The sequence below is a fragment of the Zootoca vivipara genome, chromosome 10, assembly GCF_963506605.1.
Source record: "Zootoca vivipara chromosome 10, rZooViv1.1, whole genome shotgun sequence".
Taxonomy (NCBI): domain Eukaryota; kingdom Metazoa; phylum Chordata; class Lepidosauria; order Squamata; family Lacertidae; genus Zootoca; species Zootoca vivipara.
The window spans coordinates 36,834,902-36,854,814 of NC_083285.1; the positions used below are offsets into that span (position 1 = coordinate 36,834,902).

General features: G+C 41.6%; 2 protein-coding genes across 3 annotated transcripts in view; one reads left to right on the forward strand and one right to left on the reverse strand.

The window, feature by feature from the left end:
- The window catches only part of PLXNC1 (plexin C1), a 63,749-nt gene extending 53,262 nt beyond the window's left edge, over positions 1–10,487 (forward strand). Inside the window, exons 24-31 of the mRNA XM_060279702.1 lie at positions 2,002–2,053; positions 3,293–3,336; positions 3,437–3,544; positions 3,991–4,154; positions 4,394–4,541; positions 6,159–6,299; positions 9,013–9,087; positions 10,353–10,487. Coding sequence (XP_060135685.1) covers positions 2,002–2,053; positions 3,293–3,336; positions 3,437–3,544; positions 3,991–4,154; positions 4,394–4,541; positions 6,159–6,299; positions 9,013–9,087; positions 10,353–10,487 — 867 coding nt within the window. The remainder of the gene's footprint in view (positions 1–2,001; positions 2,054–3,292; positions 3,337–3,436; positions 3,545–3,990; positions 4,155–4,393; positions 4,542–6,158; positions 6,300–9,012; positions 9,088–10,352) is intronic.
- CEP83 (centrosomal protein 83) overlaps positions 435–19,913 on the reverse strand; it is a 51,085-nt gene continuing 31,606 nt past the window's right edge. The window contains exons 11-18 of one of the 2 annotated variants that reach the window (XM_060279703.1): positions 18,881–18,956; positions 17,719–17,876; positions 16,463–16,592; positions 15,263–15,366; positions 14,718–14,895; positions 12,636–14,128; positions 11,130–11,910; positions 435–4,099 (exon numbers count right to left, since the gene is read on the reverse strand). In XM_060279703.1, the coding sequence (XP_060135686.1) occupies positions 13,937–14,128; positions 14,718–14,895; positions 15,263–15,366; positions 16,463–16,592; positions 17,719–17,876; positions 18,881–18,956 (838 nt within the window). In that variant the 3' untranslated portion in view covers positions 435–4,099; positions 11,130–11,910; positions 12,636–13,936. Of the gene's footprint in view, positions 4,100–11,129; positions 11,911–12,635; positions 14,129–14,717; positions 14,896–15,262; positions 15,367–16,462; positions 16,593–17,718; positions 17,877–18,880; positions 18,957–19,913 lie in introns of those variants that run through there. The other variant, XM_060279704.1, reaches the window with a different exon arrangement.

The following is a 19,913-nucleotide window of genomic DNA, read 5'->3' on the forward strand; positions in this document are numbered from 1 at the left end:
TTGGGAGACTTCCCTGCCTGAAACTCTGGAAAGCCACTACCAATCTGTGTAGACAATACTGAGCTAGATGGACCACTGGTCTGCTTCCTATGATTTACACCTACTCATTGCCTTTCCAGGTATCTAGTCAAGTACACAAAACGACAAAATCTCTCTTATGTTCCCTTTAATTTTTTTATGATTGTGTAATCTGAGATGTTTTCAAAGACTTACAAAGGTTCTGGAATATTATATTCCCTTTTCCATTTTTGTCAATGATGTTTAGCACTTCATCACAGAGGGAAGTGAAATTTGTTGCAATGCTCTTTCCCCATAAATCCGGTTGAATTCATCTTGAGTACTCACCCACAAAATACACGTATTTTCTTGTACTTAAATGTTTATTTACCCTTTTGTTAGCCCTGTGCCCCTTGAGAGATTAGATTTTATTAGGAGCTATCTTTACTTTGTTTTTGCTATCTTCATTTTGCCTCTGCTTGGCTGTGCTTCATGTTCTTTTATTTGTATTTGGGGAAAGCCCTATAGCTCAGTAGTAAAGATTAAGCTGTGCATGCATAAGGTTCCAGTTTTAATCACTGCCATCTCTACTTAAAGATTTCAGTAACAGCTGCCTGTGATTTGGGAGAGACACTGCCATTTGGCCTTGGTAATATTTTGCTGGATGGATAGTCCGATAGTAAAAGAGAAAAACAAATGCAGTTTTTTATGTTCTTCGTATTTCAGTTTTTGTAAATTTCCTGTTTCAGGTCATAAAACACTTCATCAGTTGAGCAAAATCTATTTTTCATGCACTTCGTAAATTTTGGTGTAACTGCAGGATTCTATTGGCAAAGTATAAGCTTTACACTGGGCCAGCTGCTGCACTGTGATTCACTTTTCCCCATTTTTGGAAGGCATCCTATTCTGTGCAAGTCATTTCAGTAACTGAGTAGCAATATGGAAGCACTGTGTTTTCAAACACACAGCATTCAACTGCTGAGCACTGCAGCTATCAGCTGGATTACTTTTGGACCCATTATATGGATAACAGCCTGGCTCATCAGAATGTTTATGGTTTTAACAGCCTATGAGCACTGTTTTGGTTGGAACTCTTAATCCAGCCATTCCAAGGTTTGTTGTCCCACTTGATTAATGGGAAAACCTGGACTGCATGCTTCAGCACATACCTCATGCAGTGGAATGTGACCAGTTTATGCCTAAGCAGTCATTATGATACATGTGCTTTCAAATAAGTACATCACATTACATTTTTAAAAAAGTATTGCACACATCCCAAAATATAAGGCCCTTTAGGAACGTCAGCCTTCGGCTTCCTGTTTCCGGCGGTGAGAAATGGCTGACTCCCATACAATCGGATAATTGTATGCCGATGATTCAGGGTTGATATGCGGGTAATTAGCCCTGGCAGACTCCCCAGGGTGGGGGAGGACTGTCTCCTAGACCTGCAGATAGTCCGAGATTGTCAAGCTGCATCAAGGATATATGATTTCTGACATGATTGAGAATTGCATAGCCAGGGACGGAGAACTTTAAAGCGTTAAGATTGGAATGTGGAAAATATGAGAATAACAAGAAGAAGGCAGGAATGAAGATATAGGAGATATACTTCAAGAGGTCCAGACTATGGGGAGCCTGGAAAAATTAATAATTAGGACTGTAATTTGGTTTTTTAAATTTATTGTTTTTAATTGGATTATGATTATGGATATGTTAATTGGCTGTTTTTATTGGAAAATTAATAAAAATGATTTTAAAAAAGGAATGTCAGCCTTCATTGCATGGCTGGCTGGCTGCATCAGAATAGAAACTTTGCACTTAGGAAGCCTCAGAGTGGGGAAATGAACACAGAACATAAAGCATTCTTTGATCTGTGCTGTGTATGGGCCTGTGCTGGCTGGGAATGAAGTAACAAGTCACATACAGTAGATCATGTGAACTTTGAGGAACCATGTAGTTGCAGAAAAAATACATATTACAAAAGCTGTTTTATTTCCTTTTCAGATTTCAGATGGAGAAACTATTAAAATCTTTAAGAAAAAAACAGATCTATCAGGTACTGAAAGCAATGCAAGCCTGATTTATATAATTGTGATGGCAGGATGGGGGATCCTTCCATAGGTTGTTGGACTGCAATGCCCACCAGCTACAGCCAGAGAGGCCAATGGTCAGGGATAGCAGAAGTTGTAGTCCAGCTACATATGAACAGTTTCCTGCCCCCACTGTAATGGGTTTTATAGAGCTATGAGTATATAGCAGATCATTTGAGCCATAGTTCTTAAGCAGCAGTTTATGCCAGGGGTAGACAACCTAAGGCCCATGGGGGTCGTTTAACCAGCCCACGAGCTACCCCCGAACCAAGCTGCCCGCTTGGCAAGTCCTCACACACTGCGCTAAACTGGCACAGCGCAGTGCGGGGACTCGCTTCTGCAGTGCCGGAAGTCATGTCTGCGCATGCTCAGACACCGACGCTGGAAATCACAGCCGCATGCACAATCCGGCCCATAGAGGGATCTCTGCTGGAGTTAACCAGCCCAGGCGAGGTAAACCTTACCGACCCCTGGTTTATGCGAAGGGCCCAGTTTTATGATCTATAAAAAGAATAAGTTGAAGAAACTCACAAGGATGGGGAACCCGTGGCCCTCCAGATGTTGGGCTACAACTCCCCCCATCTTGAACCATTAGCCATACTGGCTGGGACTGATTTCAAGTAACATCAGGAGGGCCACAGGCTCCCCATTTTGGAATAAGCTCCGATTAGTCTAAAAGATCATTAAGCATACAGCCAGATGCTTCAGGGAAGCTTATGTAGGTCATAAAGATAATATTACCCTTTCTTGTATGTTTGCAGAGAATATAGAGGTTCCATTTAAGGCCAAAGTAGACAAGGCACAAGAGAAATTTGTAATTTTACACATCAGATTGATGCAGGGTTGGTTTCACGAATGCAACAGAATGCTACAGCAGATGTTTCATTCTGCTTTTCTTCCTGCTCCCAGAGGGCTGGGATGATATTTTGTGACAGCAGCTGGCAAAAGGGAGCAGTAAAGCCAATGATACAGATAATTTATTTGGCCTGTCTTCTTACTGCACAGAGTGGTGGGAATTACGTTGTGTATTTATTACATTTATATCCCGCCCTTCCTCCCAAAGGAGCACAGGGTGGCAATTACGCAACCTCAAGGTCCTGCACAGGAATATAATTAAACATGGATTACCTGGATGTCCTTTCTTGGCAACTGCACAATCCCTTTCACTGTGTGCATTTCATTCATTCTCTCTCTTCCCCTTTAAGCATGTTTCTCAGATGGGGAATACCCGAACGACTATTGCCATCTGGTAAGTCAGCAATATCGGACAACTAGATGTTTTTGTTATATATTATTACCCCCCTTAAGCACTGAAACTGCATACACATTTATGTAAACCTTTCTTACAGATATTACCAGATTCTGAAGCAGCCAAAGATACACAGGGTGCAAAACACAAAGGAAAACAAAAATTCAAAGTGAAGGAAATGTATCTTACTAAACTCCTTTCTACAAAGGTAAGTGCTGAACTTTATTTCAGGCTAGGCCAGAAAAGATAAGATTAAGAAGCTTCACAAAGGGGCAGCAATTAACTGATGTGACTTAAAAACACAGAATGAGATTGTAGAATCTATAGTAACCACCTACATCTGTTTTTCCTTCTTGGCACATGCAGCTCAACTGGGCTTCCCCATTCATTTACATGAAAAGGGAATTATTGTGTACAGATGCATACAGAGCTGCCCCTTCCATTGAGATGGATCTGAAGTATAAGAAAACACTGAGAAATGGCTTTTATACATTGTGATAGTGCCAGTCTTGAATGGGTGACTGAAGAATGTTCAGCTCCATTCTTGTTGCACAAATTGTCCTTGATAGATGGAGCTCGTTGTTTTGTTAATTTACATCTCAGAAACTCTTTTGTCTAAGCAATAAAAGCATCGCCTTTTTCTTTCTTTCAAAGGTTGCAATTCACTCAGTTGTTGAAGAGCTGTTTAGGAGCATTTGGACTTTACCAAACAATAAAGCCCCAGTTGCTGTGAAATATTTTTTTGACTTCTTGGATGCTCAGGCTGAAAATAAGAAATTTACAGATCCTGATGTGGTCCATATATGGAAAACTAACAGGTATATATATATATATATATGAATGAATGTGCTTCATGTAAAACTCAAACATAATAATGCAAGAACTGGTAGTATGTTCAGTAGTGAAGGGCACATTAGAAATATACTATCAACTGAGGACATGATTATTTATTAGGCTGCTAACTTGCATGAAGCACTGATGTTAAATTACTTTTAGTGGGATTAATAAACTTTTCCTGGAACATTATTAATTTGAAGTTTGCCTTTTCTCTTGCCAGTCTTCCTCTTCGCTTCTGGGTGAATATACTGAAGAACCCTCAATTTGTCTTTGATATTAAAAAGACTCCACATCTTGATGGCTGTTTGTCAGTAATTGCACAAGCGTTTATGGATGCTTTTTCTCTATCAGAGCAACAACTGGGAAAGGTAGTATCTCGATTTCATGTTTTACACACCCTTTCCTTAGGCTATACCAGGCGTTGGCAACGTTTTCCGGCCGTGGGCTGGATCATTCCCACAGACGATCTTCCATGGGCCGGACATGTGCAGAAGCGATTTCCATCGCCGTGCTGCCCATGTCCAGAGCTCCGGAAATCGCTTCTGCGCATGCCCAGACGCGATTTCCGGAGCCCCGGACATGGGCAGCACGGCGATGGAAATCGCTTCTGCGCATGTCCAGAAGCTGAAAATTGCGTCTGGGCATGCACAGAAGTGATTTCCAGCACCACTCGGCGAGTCCCCGCGCCACGTTGCACCGGTTTAGCGCAGCGCACGGGGGACTTGCCGAGCGGGCGGCTCGGTGACCGGGCTGCTCGTGGGCACAGATGTCATGGGCCGCATCCGGCCCATGGGCTGGAAGTTGCCGACCTATGGGCTATACCTTGCAAACCAATTTTTCTACAGTACTGTCTCTGTTGAAGGCAATCATTTTACTCCAGACCATTCTTCTGTAATTCAGCATTCACTCCGCTTCACATGCATGCCCTGAACTTGCAAGAACTTAAGTGTGCAGGTTTCCACATTCAGAGTGCTTTGTGGGATTAGATCCATAAAGGGAGTTACATAGTTAATAAGCTCTATCTGGCATCTGGAGTTGTGCATATTACAATCCTTGCTGCATCAGGTTCACTTAATAGACGAGGCTGTGGGAGATCAAGTAGTTTACATTTAACACACACACTCTTTCTGTGCCCCACTAAGATAATGACACCAATTGTCTGATTTGCATACAGGAAACATATTTCCTATTTTAAAGTTTTTAATGTTAGTGCACAAAAAAGTCAGAATGGAAATAATAAAGGAAATTTCAGAAGTGCTAGATTTATCTTTCAGGCTTCCACCACACTGCTCATGAAAAAGCAACTGCTGCGCTCTGTTATATTTAATGCTTAACCCTGTTTAAAGTTTAAAATTTGAGCCAAAGATGCAATTCCCTTTGCATCTGAGCAAGTGGCTGTGATTGAAACTTCAAAGCTACCAAGAGGCTTCCCTTATTGACTTGTAAGGAACGGGTGTGGTTAACCTTCCTTCAAGGGACCCAGCTGTCTGATGTGAAGCTGGTGATGATTGGGAAGTTGCCCTTCTTGATGTTGACCCTACAGATGGTTGTCTTTTCAGTGCCAGACAATTACCTTTTTATTCTCCCTGGCCTTTAATATCCGTCTTGCTTAGCCAAGGGGCCATCACCAAATCATACTGTAATAAAAAGGTACACCACCAAAAATGTAACTAAAACAAACTATCACAATCCATTGCAGCATTCAGTATCCATTTTTGTTAGAAAAATGATAATAACAAACTAATTCCAACTCTCACTACCAAAAAGGGCCTTTAAAATCTGAACTGCCGTACAGTTTTAATGCTGTAAACCTGCCATTTTATTCTGTGCTTTAATTGTTTGGCACTGTAAGTCAGCCTGACATTATTTATATTGAAATATAGTGTATAGAAATTAACTGAATTTTCACAGGAATCCAAAAAAAGAATTGCAGCATAGCTGTGACCATTTGTAACATTAGTTGTCCTTTGTTTTCTTTTTTAAAGGAAGCACCAACAAACAAACTTCTCTATGCTAAGGATATTCCACTTTATAAAGAAGAGGTTAAAGCTTTCTATAAAGCAATTAGGGATTTGCCTTCATTGACCACTTCGGAGCTAGAAGAATTTTTAACTCGGGAATCTAAGGTATCATTTCATTGTTTCTGCCCACCTATGCAGATGGTATGGCGGTATGCTGTGCCTTGGCCATAAAGTAAGAACTGGCCTCTTGAATGAGAAACATCCCAATGGTGCCCTGCAAACACTAGTAATGTTTCTCCCTCACCTTGCATATTTATTAACCCAGTTCACACCAAGTCCTAAGCCAAACACGTGAGTTCCTAGAGCAAAGATTGTGGCCACTGTGTTTCTCCCACAGTGCTGCTGAGGCATTAAGCCATAGTTTGGCATAGTGTTTATGTCCAAACCTGTAGATAATACCATGAGCCTTTGTTGGGACATAACGTCCATGTATAGTAGAGCAGTAGCAGGCCCAGTAGAGTATAACGGCGGCTGTGATCTTCACTCCAGAAAGCCATACAGTGGTGCCTCGCTAGACGAATGCCCTGCTAGATGAAAATTCCGCTTAACGAAAGGATTTTCTGACCGGAGGTTGCCTCACTATACGACAAGCTTTTCTATGGCCACCGCTTCATTGTGCGAAGCGTGGCCATAAAAACCTCTGATCAGAAAATCAGGACATTCATCTAGCGAAAGGGGAACCAGCTGTAGCAAGGGAATAAGGCAAAGGAAGATCAGCTGAGAGGTCCTGACAGCTGTCAGCGCCTCTCAGCTGATCTTCCTTTGCCTTCTTCCCTTTGCTGCAGCTGGTTCTCCTTTGTGTTCCGTTGGTCTCTGCCCTGGCAGAGACCAGCAGAACACAAAGAGGAACTAGCGGGGGAGAAGCGGAGGGGGGGGGGAAGAGGAACGAAGGAAGGGAAAGCAGCCCTTTCTCTTCCTTCCTTCCTCTCCCCCCCGCCGCCGACAGAAAGGACAAATCCCGGGGTTTGGACAAGCTGCAAGTGCTTCCCCAAACCCCGGGATCTGTGCAGGCTCAGCAGCAGGAGGAGAGGAACGATTTCGTTCCTCTCCCCCTGCCACCGACAGCTTTATCCGATCCCCGCTGTGTCGGGCGGGGTGAGGGGAAAGCGGAGTCCGCTTCTCCCCCCCCCCGCCCGACAGAGCCGGCATTAGGCGGCAACGGCGCCTTCTCGGCGAAGGCAAGCGATTTCGTTCCTCTCCCCCTGCCACCGACAGCTTTGTCCGATCCCCGCTGTGTCGGGCGGGGTGAGGGGAAAGCGGAGTCCGCTTCTCCCCCCCCCCGCCCGACAGAGCCGGCATTAGGCGGCAACGGCGCCTTCTCGGCGAAGGCAAGCGATTTCGTTCCTCTCCCCCTGCCACCGACAGCTTTGTCCGATCCCCGCTGTGTCGGGCGGGGTGAGGGGAAAGCGGAGTCCGCTTCTCCCCCCCCCCGCCCGACAGAGCCGGCATTAGGCGGCAACGGCGCCTTCTCGGCGAAGGCAAGCGATTTCGTTCCTCTCCCCCTGCCACCGACAGCTTTGTCCGATCCCCGCTGTGTCGGGCGGGGTGAGGGGAAAGCGGAGTCCGCTTCTCCCCCCCCCCCGCCCGACAGAGCCGGCATTAGGCGGCAACGGCGCCTTCTCGGCGAAGGCAAGCAGGCGGGCTAGGTGTCCCCCGCTTGCCTTTGCCAAGGAAGCCTAAGCGCAGGCGGGATGGAAGGGGAAGCGGAGGATCTTTTCTCCGCTTCCCCCCATCCTACCCGACACATCGGGGATCGTAGGGGGCTTCTCAAGCCCCCTACGATCCCCGCTGTGTGGCAGGCGGGATGCGGGGGGAAGCGGAGGATCGGCGGGCGCTGCTTGGGGAAGGCAGGCGGGCAGGTGGCAACAGCCCGTGGAAGCTCCGGGGCTGTTGCCATCTCCCTGCCTGCTTCCACGAGCTGAAGCGCCCGGGGGGGGGGCTTTTGCCGTTTACCTTCCCCGAGCTAAGGGGGAGGCAAATGGCGAAAAGCCCCCTCCCACGCTGCACTTCGGCTCAGGGACTGGCTTGGCGGCAGCGGGAAGAAGGGGAGGAATTCCTCCCCTTCTTCCTGCCACCGCCAAGCCAGTCCCCGAGCCGAATTGCGGCGCGGGAGGGGGCTTTTCGCCATTCGCCTCCCCCTCGCAGTGCTCCAATTCGGCTCCGTACCCCGGGTGCTTCGGCTCAGGGCAGCAGGCAGGGAGATGGCAACAGCCCGGGAACTGCTGCGGACTGTTGCCGTCTCCCTGCCTGCTTCCCCGAGCCGTAGTGCATCGGGGGACAGAGCCGAAGCTCGGCGTGCGCTGTTTGCCGGGGTTGACAAGCCCCGCAATTAGCGCCCGTCAATCTTTGTGTGACAGGCGGGGCGGGGGAAAGACAGAGGAACGATCTTCCGCTTTCCCCCCACCCCCGCCTGTCACACAACACAGATCCGAAGATCGGTGGGCGCTGTTTGCCGGGGTTGACAAGCCCCGGCAAGCAACGCCCTCCGATCTTTGTGTGACAGGCAGTGGGGAAGGCCGGCAGGCAAGAGAGCAAGCGCCTGCCTGCCTTCCCCGCTGCCAGTCCCCCGGAGCCCATAAGAACGCATTGATTAAGTTTCAATGCATTCCTATGGTAAACCGGGACTCGCTAGACGAAAAATTCGTTACACGAATTGACCCGTGGAACGAATTAATTTCGTCTAGCGAGGCACCACTGTACATCTGCTTGCTTGCACTCAGCTATGGTTTGGCTCAATGTTGTCTGCAAGCCATGTCATTATTAACTATTTCATATGCTATTAGTCTTGTTTCACCAGTTTCCCTTTCTCCCCCCGCAGAAACATGAAAATGAATTTAATGAGTCTGCAGCCTTGACTAAAATTTACCACTACATAGCAAGATATTATGATGATGTAAGTTCCTCTTTTCACTCCCTCTCTTTCTCTAGTTACCAAAATGTTTAGTAGTATGCCATTTATCTATACTACACTGTGCCTGGGGCTGCAAAACTTCTGAGTGGTTGACTGAGGAAGTCTGTAAACATTCAGACCACTATTATTCCATGAGTAATGTACAGTGCACATGTACCTTTTGATCAGAACCTAAATATACAGCTTGGTTCACGTACAAAATGGAACGCAGGAGGTGGTTGAGCGTGCCAACTTTTGGCATTGCACAGGTTGCTGCTGAAATTTGAAACCCCAAGGACTGCCACTGCATGTCTTTTTATATTTAAAGGTTACTTCAATGTTTTAATTGTAGAACAGTTCAGCTTGTATTATATTTAAATCCATTTATTATAATGTGCTCTATTTGCATATATATATATAGGCATATCACTGTTGATCTACTGTCAAATTCTGTAAGGTAAAATAAAACTTATTTATGGCAATTTTAATAATGCACAAACTATCCCGCATGTCAGGGGTAGTGGCTTAATGAGTGGTGTCAGGCTGGTTAGAGTTGAACAGAAAGTTAACTAAGGATTAGTCTGATGAGAACAGAGGAAGGGGATACCTGGTAGGACCTGAAACAGGAACCTTTACCAAGTTATGAGATTAAGCAATATGATTAAAAAGCAGTGACCAAGTTTCACTAAAGTTTATTGTCATAAATACCTGTTTACTCATCCAAATTCTAAACACTTTTGATGCCACATATAATTCCCCTTTAGTGGAACCTAAAACTGGGCCACTCCTCTCCCCATTTCATAGCTTCCAAAGTGTGACTGATTAATCATCTTAGTCTAAACATGCCCCTTCAAATCACACCCTATTCTTACAACTGTTGAAAATGTTTCAGTCTGTGGCTTTGGAATAAAGGATGTGGTCATTTTATTGATACAAATTTCTGCTTTGCCCTTGTTATGCCACTGGGGGACGGGACAGCTTTCCCATATTGGCTGTGTCTTTCCTCATGACTGTTGCACATTGATATGCTTACTTCATATTGTGCTGCTACCATTACATAAATTTGGGCTTACATTTACTAATGTTTGTGGTTTTTAATTTAGGTAGCTCTTGTCAGAGGAAGTGTTTTATAAGTTTATTGTCACTCACAGGATAACAAGATGCATAGGCTGGCATTAGAAGGAAATGTGGTTTGCTCAAGCAGAGCTACTGTGACATTGAAAAAATGTGTTAAAATAAGGCTGCACACATTTCTTTTGTTTCCATAGATACTGAATAAATTGGAGAAAGAACGAGGGCTGGAAGAAGCACAGAAGCAGCTGCTGTATATAAAATCCTTAGTTGACGAAAAGAAAAAATGCAAGTGGATTTCAGATGAATCAACTGCTCCCTTACTAAGCTAGTATGAACTTTAAAAACTGCTACTGTCAGTGGAACATTCAAAGCATCAAGTTCTCCTCAAGCATTAATAGTATGCAACAGTAAGTCCAGATGGGAATGAGCATCCCTAGCTGCACCGAAGACGCATCTCAGAGCAGCCTGGATAAACATTACATTGTTGATGTAAATATGCAGCCAGGCACATAGGACTGGAAGCTTGCTGCCATGTGCAGATTTCCCTTGCCTGTGGGAAGCAAGATGCTGCACTTGATAGAGACCTTCAGACTGATGCATCAGGGAGCATCTTACATTAAGTAATTTTGGCAGTGTTTTAAGCACTTTTGATGTGGGTTTTGTTGTTGGTTTTTTAAAAAAGGCCCTGAGCCACAAATCTATAAAACCAACCTGCTTGAATTTCATTTTCAGCATAGTGCTCCAAAGGCCTACTTTGCCAAAATAATTTCCTTACCTCATTGAACTGAGACAACCTCCTTCTCTAAGTTCCACATGAGCACAAACATGCAGTATGTTCCAGATACTTGGGTGCTGCAGCCTAAAGAAGCATAACCACTGGATCTAGGAGGCCCGGCCTACTGAGGTCATTTGCAGCATTCCAAGAAAACAGTTTGGAACCTACGTGGAATGATATGGGACACTTTACATACCTTCTTGTGGAGAAGCATGCAGAATGGATTGGCTGGCTCACATCCCACTGAAATTTTCAATTGCTATAGCTGTGTCCAGCATTATCTATGTTCTAAGCATTTCTTCCCCCTGCATAGACAACAGATAAGTTTCAAAACAAACTCAGGGACCACTAAGTATTAAGGTATTTTTAATTGACCCTTTTTCTGAGGCAGAAAAGGGTGCTCTGATTTATTTTGTACCTGCAGTTGTTCATATTTTTTAAAATTCTAGATAAATGGAAGGATTACCAAAATAAATTCTACGTAGCTTTGCAAGTACATGCGTGTTTTCCAGCTGGGGTAGCTACAGTAGTCTTTGGCTTTCATGGCCCACCATCCATTTCAGCAGAAGCATGAAGTGTTATGCTAAGTTGGCAGGTTAGAAATGCTAGAAGTGCAGACTGTGACAATCACAATAAAGCTTAAGTGTATGTAAAAAGCATTACATTCACAAAACATTACAATTAATGAAATTAATACAACTATCTTGGCATTGGGAAGCAAATTTGCAGGTCACTTCTCCAGGCAATACAAATGAGTGGGAAGAGTCACAAACAGTGGTCAACACTATAGGATAGTTGTCTTACCAGGAACATTGCAGGTATTTTTTCATGGCAGAACTGCTTTGTAAAGTGCTCATCTGATATTAACCTCAACTGTAACTTATGAAACTAATGTAGGTGTCAAGCTGTGTTGTTGCTTGTAGGACCTTTGATTGGCTTGATAACTGTACGGTAATATCTTGCATCAGTCAGAGGAACTAAATAGTGAAATGAAATATTTGTGACAATCTACAGCTGAAAGCATAACACTTATTGTAAACTGCGTAAAACAATCAAAACTTATTTTTCAGATGTCTGCAGGTAAATATTTCATCTGATCATGATACATCTTAATAACTCCTATGAAAATGAGACATTTGTATAAAAATGCATTGATGGAAAATACATGATATTTACATGAGATGTTTATTTCAAATACAAAGTATTTGTTGTTTACTTTGCTAACTTGTCTTTTTGTTTAACTTGTAGTTTTAATTATATATACACTTCAACTTTTCAAAGCAACTCAAAGTTAGAACACATGTCAGACTTTTATTGCAAAATCCCTGCTTTACAAAAGGAAAGCTAGAGTGGCATGAAATGACCATTTCTCCATTCTTCTCTGGTCTCTCAGCTGGAGGTTCGTATCACAATTTTGGAATTTCTGGAATCTGGCTGGTATTCTATACAAAGCAATGGTCTGACTTAAGATTCCAGTTGGGAAATAACTCCCTATTTATATGCATAACCTAAGAAGGCCCAGCCTTATTCAGAGCTAAACAAGTATCGTGACACAGCTGTTCTAAAATCATATATCCTGGTGCATAAAGTATGCCTAGAATACGTTCTAGACCTTATTGCCGCCTTCTAATATTTGCACTTCAACATACATGGCACTTTGATATTCAAGTTACAGACAGCATGTGAAGGAATCAGAGATTACCTGTGAATATTCCTTTTACTTGTTAATCGATGACTCAGGAATTGAGGTGATCTCTTCATCCACTAGACATCAGTTTGTTGAGGAAATCTTCCACTTCTTCCCTAGACCCAATTACTCAAGACATACTAGCATAAATTCACCACAGCCAAAAACAATAACTATAGCTTTTGGATTCTCTGTGATTACCTGATAGTTTTAAGATTAACCAAACCGCTTGTGAAAACTAATTTAATGAATTGTCATGCAGGACTGCTTGACAAGAGTTGTATAGATTAGAGCAGGGAGGGGCAGAGCCACCATAGTTCATCTACAATCAGTTTTGAGTCTGTCTCCAAAACTGTAGGAGGAAGTTATTTCATATCTGAAATAATATCTAGAACCACCAGAAAAATGATTGTTCCCCTGCATGGCTTGTTCCCCATTAGAACCCAAAACTGGATGACATTAGGTGAATAGCATGAAACTCTGAGCAACTTCCAACACATATGCCATCACAAAAGCTGTATTTTCACTGTTACACAAAGAAAAGGAACCAGATGCATTTTAAATTATTTGCATGGTAATCAAGGGCACTTTTTAGGAACAAAAAACCCCTAGACTGTATTAAAATAAGAAAATCAGTGCTCTTACACCACTGCTGCAATTAAATAACACACAACAAGGAAGTCGATTTTACAAAAATATATTATAATAAATAGATTTGTTCACTTTTTTGTTAACAAACAAAAATTGTTTTGCACCACACACATCTCTCTATAAAGGTAAAAAGCATATATTCATAATTCATAATCATTTTAAAATATTGTTACTTCTGATATCCTTTATAATCATATTAAAGTGCAGAAAATAAAGTACTTTATAAAGGCAGAGATCAAATTCCCAGAATTTTACCTGCCTTTAGTTGTTAGGGTTCAACTAATAATGTTCTGGGTTGTTTCAGTATTTTTAATTGCATGATGCCAGCCTCAAGCTCACAGTACTATGGAGAACTTCATGATCAAACTGGAAAGGGGGATTTTTCCACACAGCTACTACACTCCCTAAGTGACTTGAGAAAAGTCGTTAGAAAAAAAAGGTTTAGTACAACATAATGGATCTCCTCTTATAATCTAAACTCGAAGAGCTCACACACACACACACACACCCCTCATTCTTTTCTTGAATTCTACTGCTGTTGTAACTTTTAAAAAACAATCAATTAAAAATATAGAAAATGATGCAGTCTATCCTCTACTTCAAGGCACTTCTGCGTGTGTTTTTGGCAAAGGACAAAAAGTATATGATGCTTTAGAGTCAAGTGTTTATTTGGCATCCCCAGCTGGTAGACCATACTCTTCAACAAGCTTATGTCTATCAGAGTTCGAGTCCGTGCTTATTACTGACCGAGCTCGTTCAGTAGAGGCCTCAAGCTCTTGCAGCTGTTTCCTCTGGGTGGTTTCTAGTTCTTCCAAGCGCTTGCGAAGCAGGGAAAGCTCTTTTTGATGTTGTTCCTCCTTGAAATTAAGAAGCAACCCATTATGTTTAACATTTAGAGATATTCTATGACTAACACTTTCATCGCAATCTGATGTTGTGCTTGGGCCTTTCCAGCTTCTGTTTACTTTTTAGATATTTTTGTACGCCTCACTAAGTCAATGTTGTTGTTTTTTTTAAAAAAAATTAAATATGAAACCTATATATATATAACCTGTATATAAAATAGTCCATAATCCAAATGAGAGGGTGTTGGGATTCTGTTTCTCTAAACAGCAGATATCCATGTAATATGGTGAACAACTTTTGAAAGCAAAAGTCTTCCCAAAGCATTTTTTTATAAAAAGAACACAGAACTCTGATGTTTAAAGCAATGAAGTAAAAACTCTTACTGGCTTTGCTTAAGGTAATTCTTTGAATTCTGGGTCTAGTCCACCACAGACTACCTTGGGGCTGTTTTATATATTTTCTCATACTGTCTCCAAAACTTTCAGAAACCTGCTTCGAATTTTAATCTTTCAACACTTCTTCCTGTGTTACAAGCTCATTTTCTTGTTATCACCACCTTAAACCATCTCTTTGAGAACGGCCATGTAAGTTATCACCTACCGGCAAGAAAGGGAAGGATGCCTCTGCTCCAGGTATCGGAGTTGAAGACAATAAGCCTACTTGATTCAGCACTGGGATGTTGGGAAACAGAATTAACCTGCGGAATTCGTTATGTCTCCTCTGCAAATCCTTTAGTCTTTTCTGAAGGCGAATATGTTCTTCAAAAGGAACATTCTGCCTAAAATAATCAAGACGTGAAACAAACAGGACACTGTCTTCAAACATGCAAACTTTACCACCAACGCCATCTCAAGTGATGCAGCAAAGAATTGACAGTGGCACCTCTGGTTGCGGACAGGATCCGTTCTGGAGATCCGGTCGGATCCTGAGGTTTTTGCAACCTGAGGACTGCTTCTGTGCATGCAGCAAAACCCAGTCAAATACTTCCGGGTTTGCCACTTTTGCATCCTGAAGTTTATGTAACCAGAGGGTTACGTAACCGGAGGTACTACTGTATGTCGAAAGCAATGTTAAACCTTAATGATGACAGTAATTCTGTCTCTAAAACACAGCAAAATTCAAGAGCAAGCAAGATCTCAATGTACCTATTTAACACCTGGTTTTCCGTTTCCAGTTCTTCTCTCTTGGCTTCCAACAGCTCTATCTTCTCCAGTAACCTCTTTTGCTTTTTGTCATTAAGTGTCTTCCTCTGCAAATAGGGCAAATACTATGTATAGTTAGAGAAACAAACATTCATTTGATTGTTGACCTCCAATGCAGCATTCCATTTTCTAACCCACATCCTCCAATTGGAGTACCGTGTTTCTCATATTATAAGACATGTCTTATATTTATTTTTTCCTCAAAAAAACACACTATGGCTTATTTTCAAGGGATGTCTTATTTTTTTCCTCCTCCTGCCGTGGCCGGCATTGCTGCTGCGCCTATCACTATGTCTTATTTTCGGGGTATGGCTTCTATTCCTTGAATGCTTAAAAATCCTACTATGGCTTATTTTATGGGTATGTCTTAAAATATGAGAAACAGGGTATTATCCCCAAATTATCAAATTAGTTACATATATTCATTGGGAAGGAGGTACTTAATACTGAGCACATCAACATGCTTACAATAAGGGAAAAAATCAAGTATGGAAGAGGAAGCATTTGAAAAATTGGTGTATTTATTGGGGGCGGGGACATATCCATTTGGAGTTACTTTGATTGCCAAAAGAGAGACAAAATTATTGTCATTTTATTACAAGCATCATTTGTAAAGTGGGAAAGGCTAGCAGGAATGATGCAAACAGAGACCTTGACTGAAAAGAGGAACAGAAAGAACAACACATCCTACTAGGGCATCAAGTAGTGGGACAAAGCCTTGTGCTTCTTTCTCTCCTCTGTCACTGAATTTTTCTGTTAATTTATTTGGTGTGTGGGAGAGAAGGAAAGAAAGGTCACTGGTACTCTGCAAAGCTGTGAAAACATTTCTGCAACACTTTTGCATTTTTCCACAGAGGGAGAAAAAAAAGCTACATATTTTCAAAATCTAATTACCTTTGGTGTGTAGCTGTTAATATCTATCCACAAACAAAAATTAGATGTCACAACTAGGGGTATTTCTCGGTGCTATCACAGCTTCTTTTTGCCATTTAAAACAAAAGCTTTCAGCAATAGAGGTCAATATTTTGTTTTACAAATTACAAATATTATGTTGGCTACAATTAGAATCGTGTTATAGAAGCATAATTTTAGCTAACCCAGAATGAAAAAGTTTCCCTCAGATATATGCTGTAAGTGACATGCCTTTTTCTGAGCAACTGCTGCCCGGTGCAATTTTTCTTTCATTTGGTCATACTTCTGTTCTACCTCTGTAATACGCTGAATAAGTTTATGTTTTTCTTCTAGCCATTCGACATGTTTGTCTTCCAAATTTCTGGAGGGGGAAAAAAATGGTTGCCCTGCATATCAAATCCACAGTTAATCACCTCATTCATGAATGTGCTGAGTATATCGCACATGGCTAAATGAAACCCAGACATACCTATGGGAAAGGTGATCTGAAACTTGCAGGATGTCAAGTGCTAAATCAGCCCTTACAAAACTGTACGTTGGGGCACTTCTATATGGCCTTATAAATGAATTAGTAGAAGTAAGTAAAGGCTCCTGTGAGTTCAAATATCCATCCAGAGAGAAAACTGACCAACCTTACCTTCCAAGCAAGGCGGAGAACTTTTAGATTGCCAGGCTCTGGATGCTCTCCTGAGATCTCACAGAGCCACCTGAGTTCCTGAGATCTTGCAAGAGCATCCAAGAGCCCAGCAAGCATCCAGAGATTTTAAAAGCTCTTTCTGCACCAGGAAAGTACAATACAAAAGCAGTTTCAACCAGCCAACTTTCAACCATGCAAGAATAAAATTGTGCAAGTTAATTGTGTGCAAGATGTGATCATACTGTATTTTGTTTTTATTGTGAGTTCCTGTGAGAGGCAGACGATAGATTAAGAGATAACTAAGTACATGGCTATATGTACAGGCTACATTCACACTTAATGGAACAAGGTAAATTACTTTCCTGCTACAGAAAAGACATAATTAGTTAATAAATCCTTATGTCACAATTCTACCTAGAGAATCTATGTGTTTTTATGGCAACATTACGTATATCGTCTTAATGTGCAGCACATTCCTATGCATGTTGTGCTTAATAAGGCTTATTTCCACATTAGTGTACATGGGATTGCATTCAGGTTATCAGTGCTATCAAATAAGTACAGGTAGGTAGCCGTGTTGGTCTGACATGGTCGAAACAAAAATTAAACATTTTTTAAAAAAAGTTTTAATTCCTTCCAGTAGCTGGAAGGAATTTTTTTTTCTTTTTTGTTTCGATCAAATAAGTAGGTAAACCAAGAAATAATTAATTCACATTTCAAATCTATCATAATAGATAAAATTCATAAGACAGGCAACTGAACCCAAGATAAACATCTGGGGCCATTTACTCTCCACAGAACTTTACTTTCTTGAGACAACAGTAGCAAAATATTAAAAATGAAATCATACTTCTCTGAATCTAACTGAGCCCTTTCTGCTTGACTTCTCGCATTCTGACATTCATGTTTTAATCTTTCCATCATTTCCTTCAGTTTCTGATTGGAAACTAGAAAATTATTCTCTGACTGTGACAGAGAAGCCACTTGGAGTTGCAAATCTTGGATGCGCTGCAAAAGAAACATAAAAATGATAGATGAAATAATTTATCAAAGCTCTAGAAGTCCCACCAAACAGCATATAAGCCCTATGTACACATCACTCAACTGTAGCAGTTACATGTGAACAATAGGAAGTGGAGCCACACTACAGGACCCAACCCAATGTGCCATAGATCCTACTCCCTCAACACCTGTGCATTTACTGCAGACATCTGCAAATGAGTGCCTACTTGCAGTCGGTTTAAAAAGCCACCCTGAACACCACTTGAAAAGCCTCCATTGTTTCTCCAACCCTCTCCACAAGTCTCTCTGGCCTCCTCTGATCACCCTCTCCAACCGCCTCTTCTGTACCCAAACACTCTCATTAAGGCTGCTGGCCATTTTTTTCCTGCTCTCCTGCAGCCCTCCCTGCACATGCCATGTTTGTGCCATTTTCTTATTTTTCCCGTGTGCCATTTTTGCATCTTTTAAAAGTATTATTTTTCAGTGATATGCATACAGCTGCAAGCTCGTATATTAAATAAGCTGTGGGGGTTGTTTTCTCAGAGCATGATAAAGAACTGGAGGTACGTTAGTGCCTTCCACAGAAGGTGCATTAAAGACAATCTAGCATGGCCCTGCTTCCTGGAGCAAGTAGGAGGAGTCACCTATACAAATTGGTCCCACAGGAAAACAACTCTAGTCACCCAGTGTTAAATGTTTGGCAGACTTGTTGGGACAAAGAAAGCACTTCTTCACACAGCACATAACTAACTTCCAAAATTCACTGCCATAAGATGTGATGATAGTCACTTTAAAAAGGAACAGGAGAGAGTGATGGAGAATAAGACAACAGCTACTTGCCATGATAACGAAACAAGCCTGTTCAGAGGCAATGCACATCTGCATGCCAGATACTACTGACAAGCACACCTGTTATCATATGCTGGTTTCAATACAAGCGGCTACAATTAAACCAGGAAAGTCATGTGATCTATTTTGAGAAGATGACAGAGTATGATGTTGGATCTTACCCCCTTTAGATTAGCATTTTCACTTCTCTCTTTTTCAAGCTCCTCAGAATGAATAGTTTGCTGTTGAATCTTTAGCCTATAAATGAATACAAAGTAGGATTTGTGATTTTTAAAAAGTCTACACTAGATTGGCATTTTTAAATTAAACAAAATCTGACACAAGAGTGGAATTATGGAATTAAATGAAAAACTAATTTCCAGCATATTGGAAAGAGACTCCACAGCATTACCTTTATATTTATCACTGAAATGATTTTTATCCTGCTCTTCAGTCAAAAGAGGTTACCAGAATAGCTTATGAATGTGATAAGATTGTCCCTCTCTCAGGCTTGGATATATACTTAAGACTAATTCGGCAGAATATTCTGCACAGAATGCACTGAGCATCCAATGGAATGTTTTAATAAATGGTGGGTTAATATTAATACCTGTTGGAAGTGTTGGGGACAGGGAAACATTTTGAAACATATATAATGAAAAGGTCCAGTAACTGCTGAATTTTGAGAAGTGGCTAAGCATACTAAGTCGGTCCTAGGAAAATGTGGAAAGTGGTCTTATGGAGTGTTGATATTAGGAAACATCCCAGCTTTTTCAAACTTAGAGAAGGAACAAAATGCTTAAGATTAGAACGGCAAAATTGGCATTTAAATTAAGGCTATTATTGCATATTGGAAATATAGTATAAAAACATACATTGACACCTGGTCATGAAGAGTTAAGTGGATTTGACTATACAAAGAAGAGGTACAGATGTTTTTGACAGATAAAGAATTTAAAAGGAAACAAAACTGAAGACCACCTGCTGCTATGCTTGACTTGAATTCCCCACTTTTCTTTTAATCTCTCCTTTTCTTTTCCTTGTGACCTTCTCTTTGACTCATTTGATTTTCACTGTGTTGTGTGCATCAGAGTGTAAATGGGTATGAATTCATGGTTGAATATATAAAAAGTTCACAAGACGAACCAAAATTCTTAACAGATAGAATGTTTAGAGAATATTGAAACTGGAAAGACAAACTTGAAGGGCAGGAGA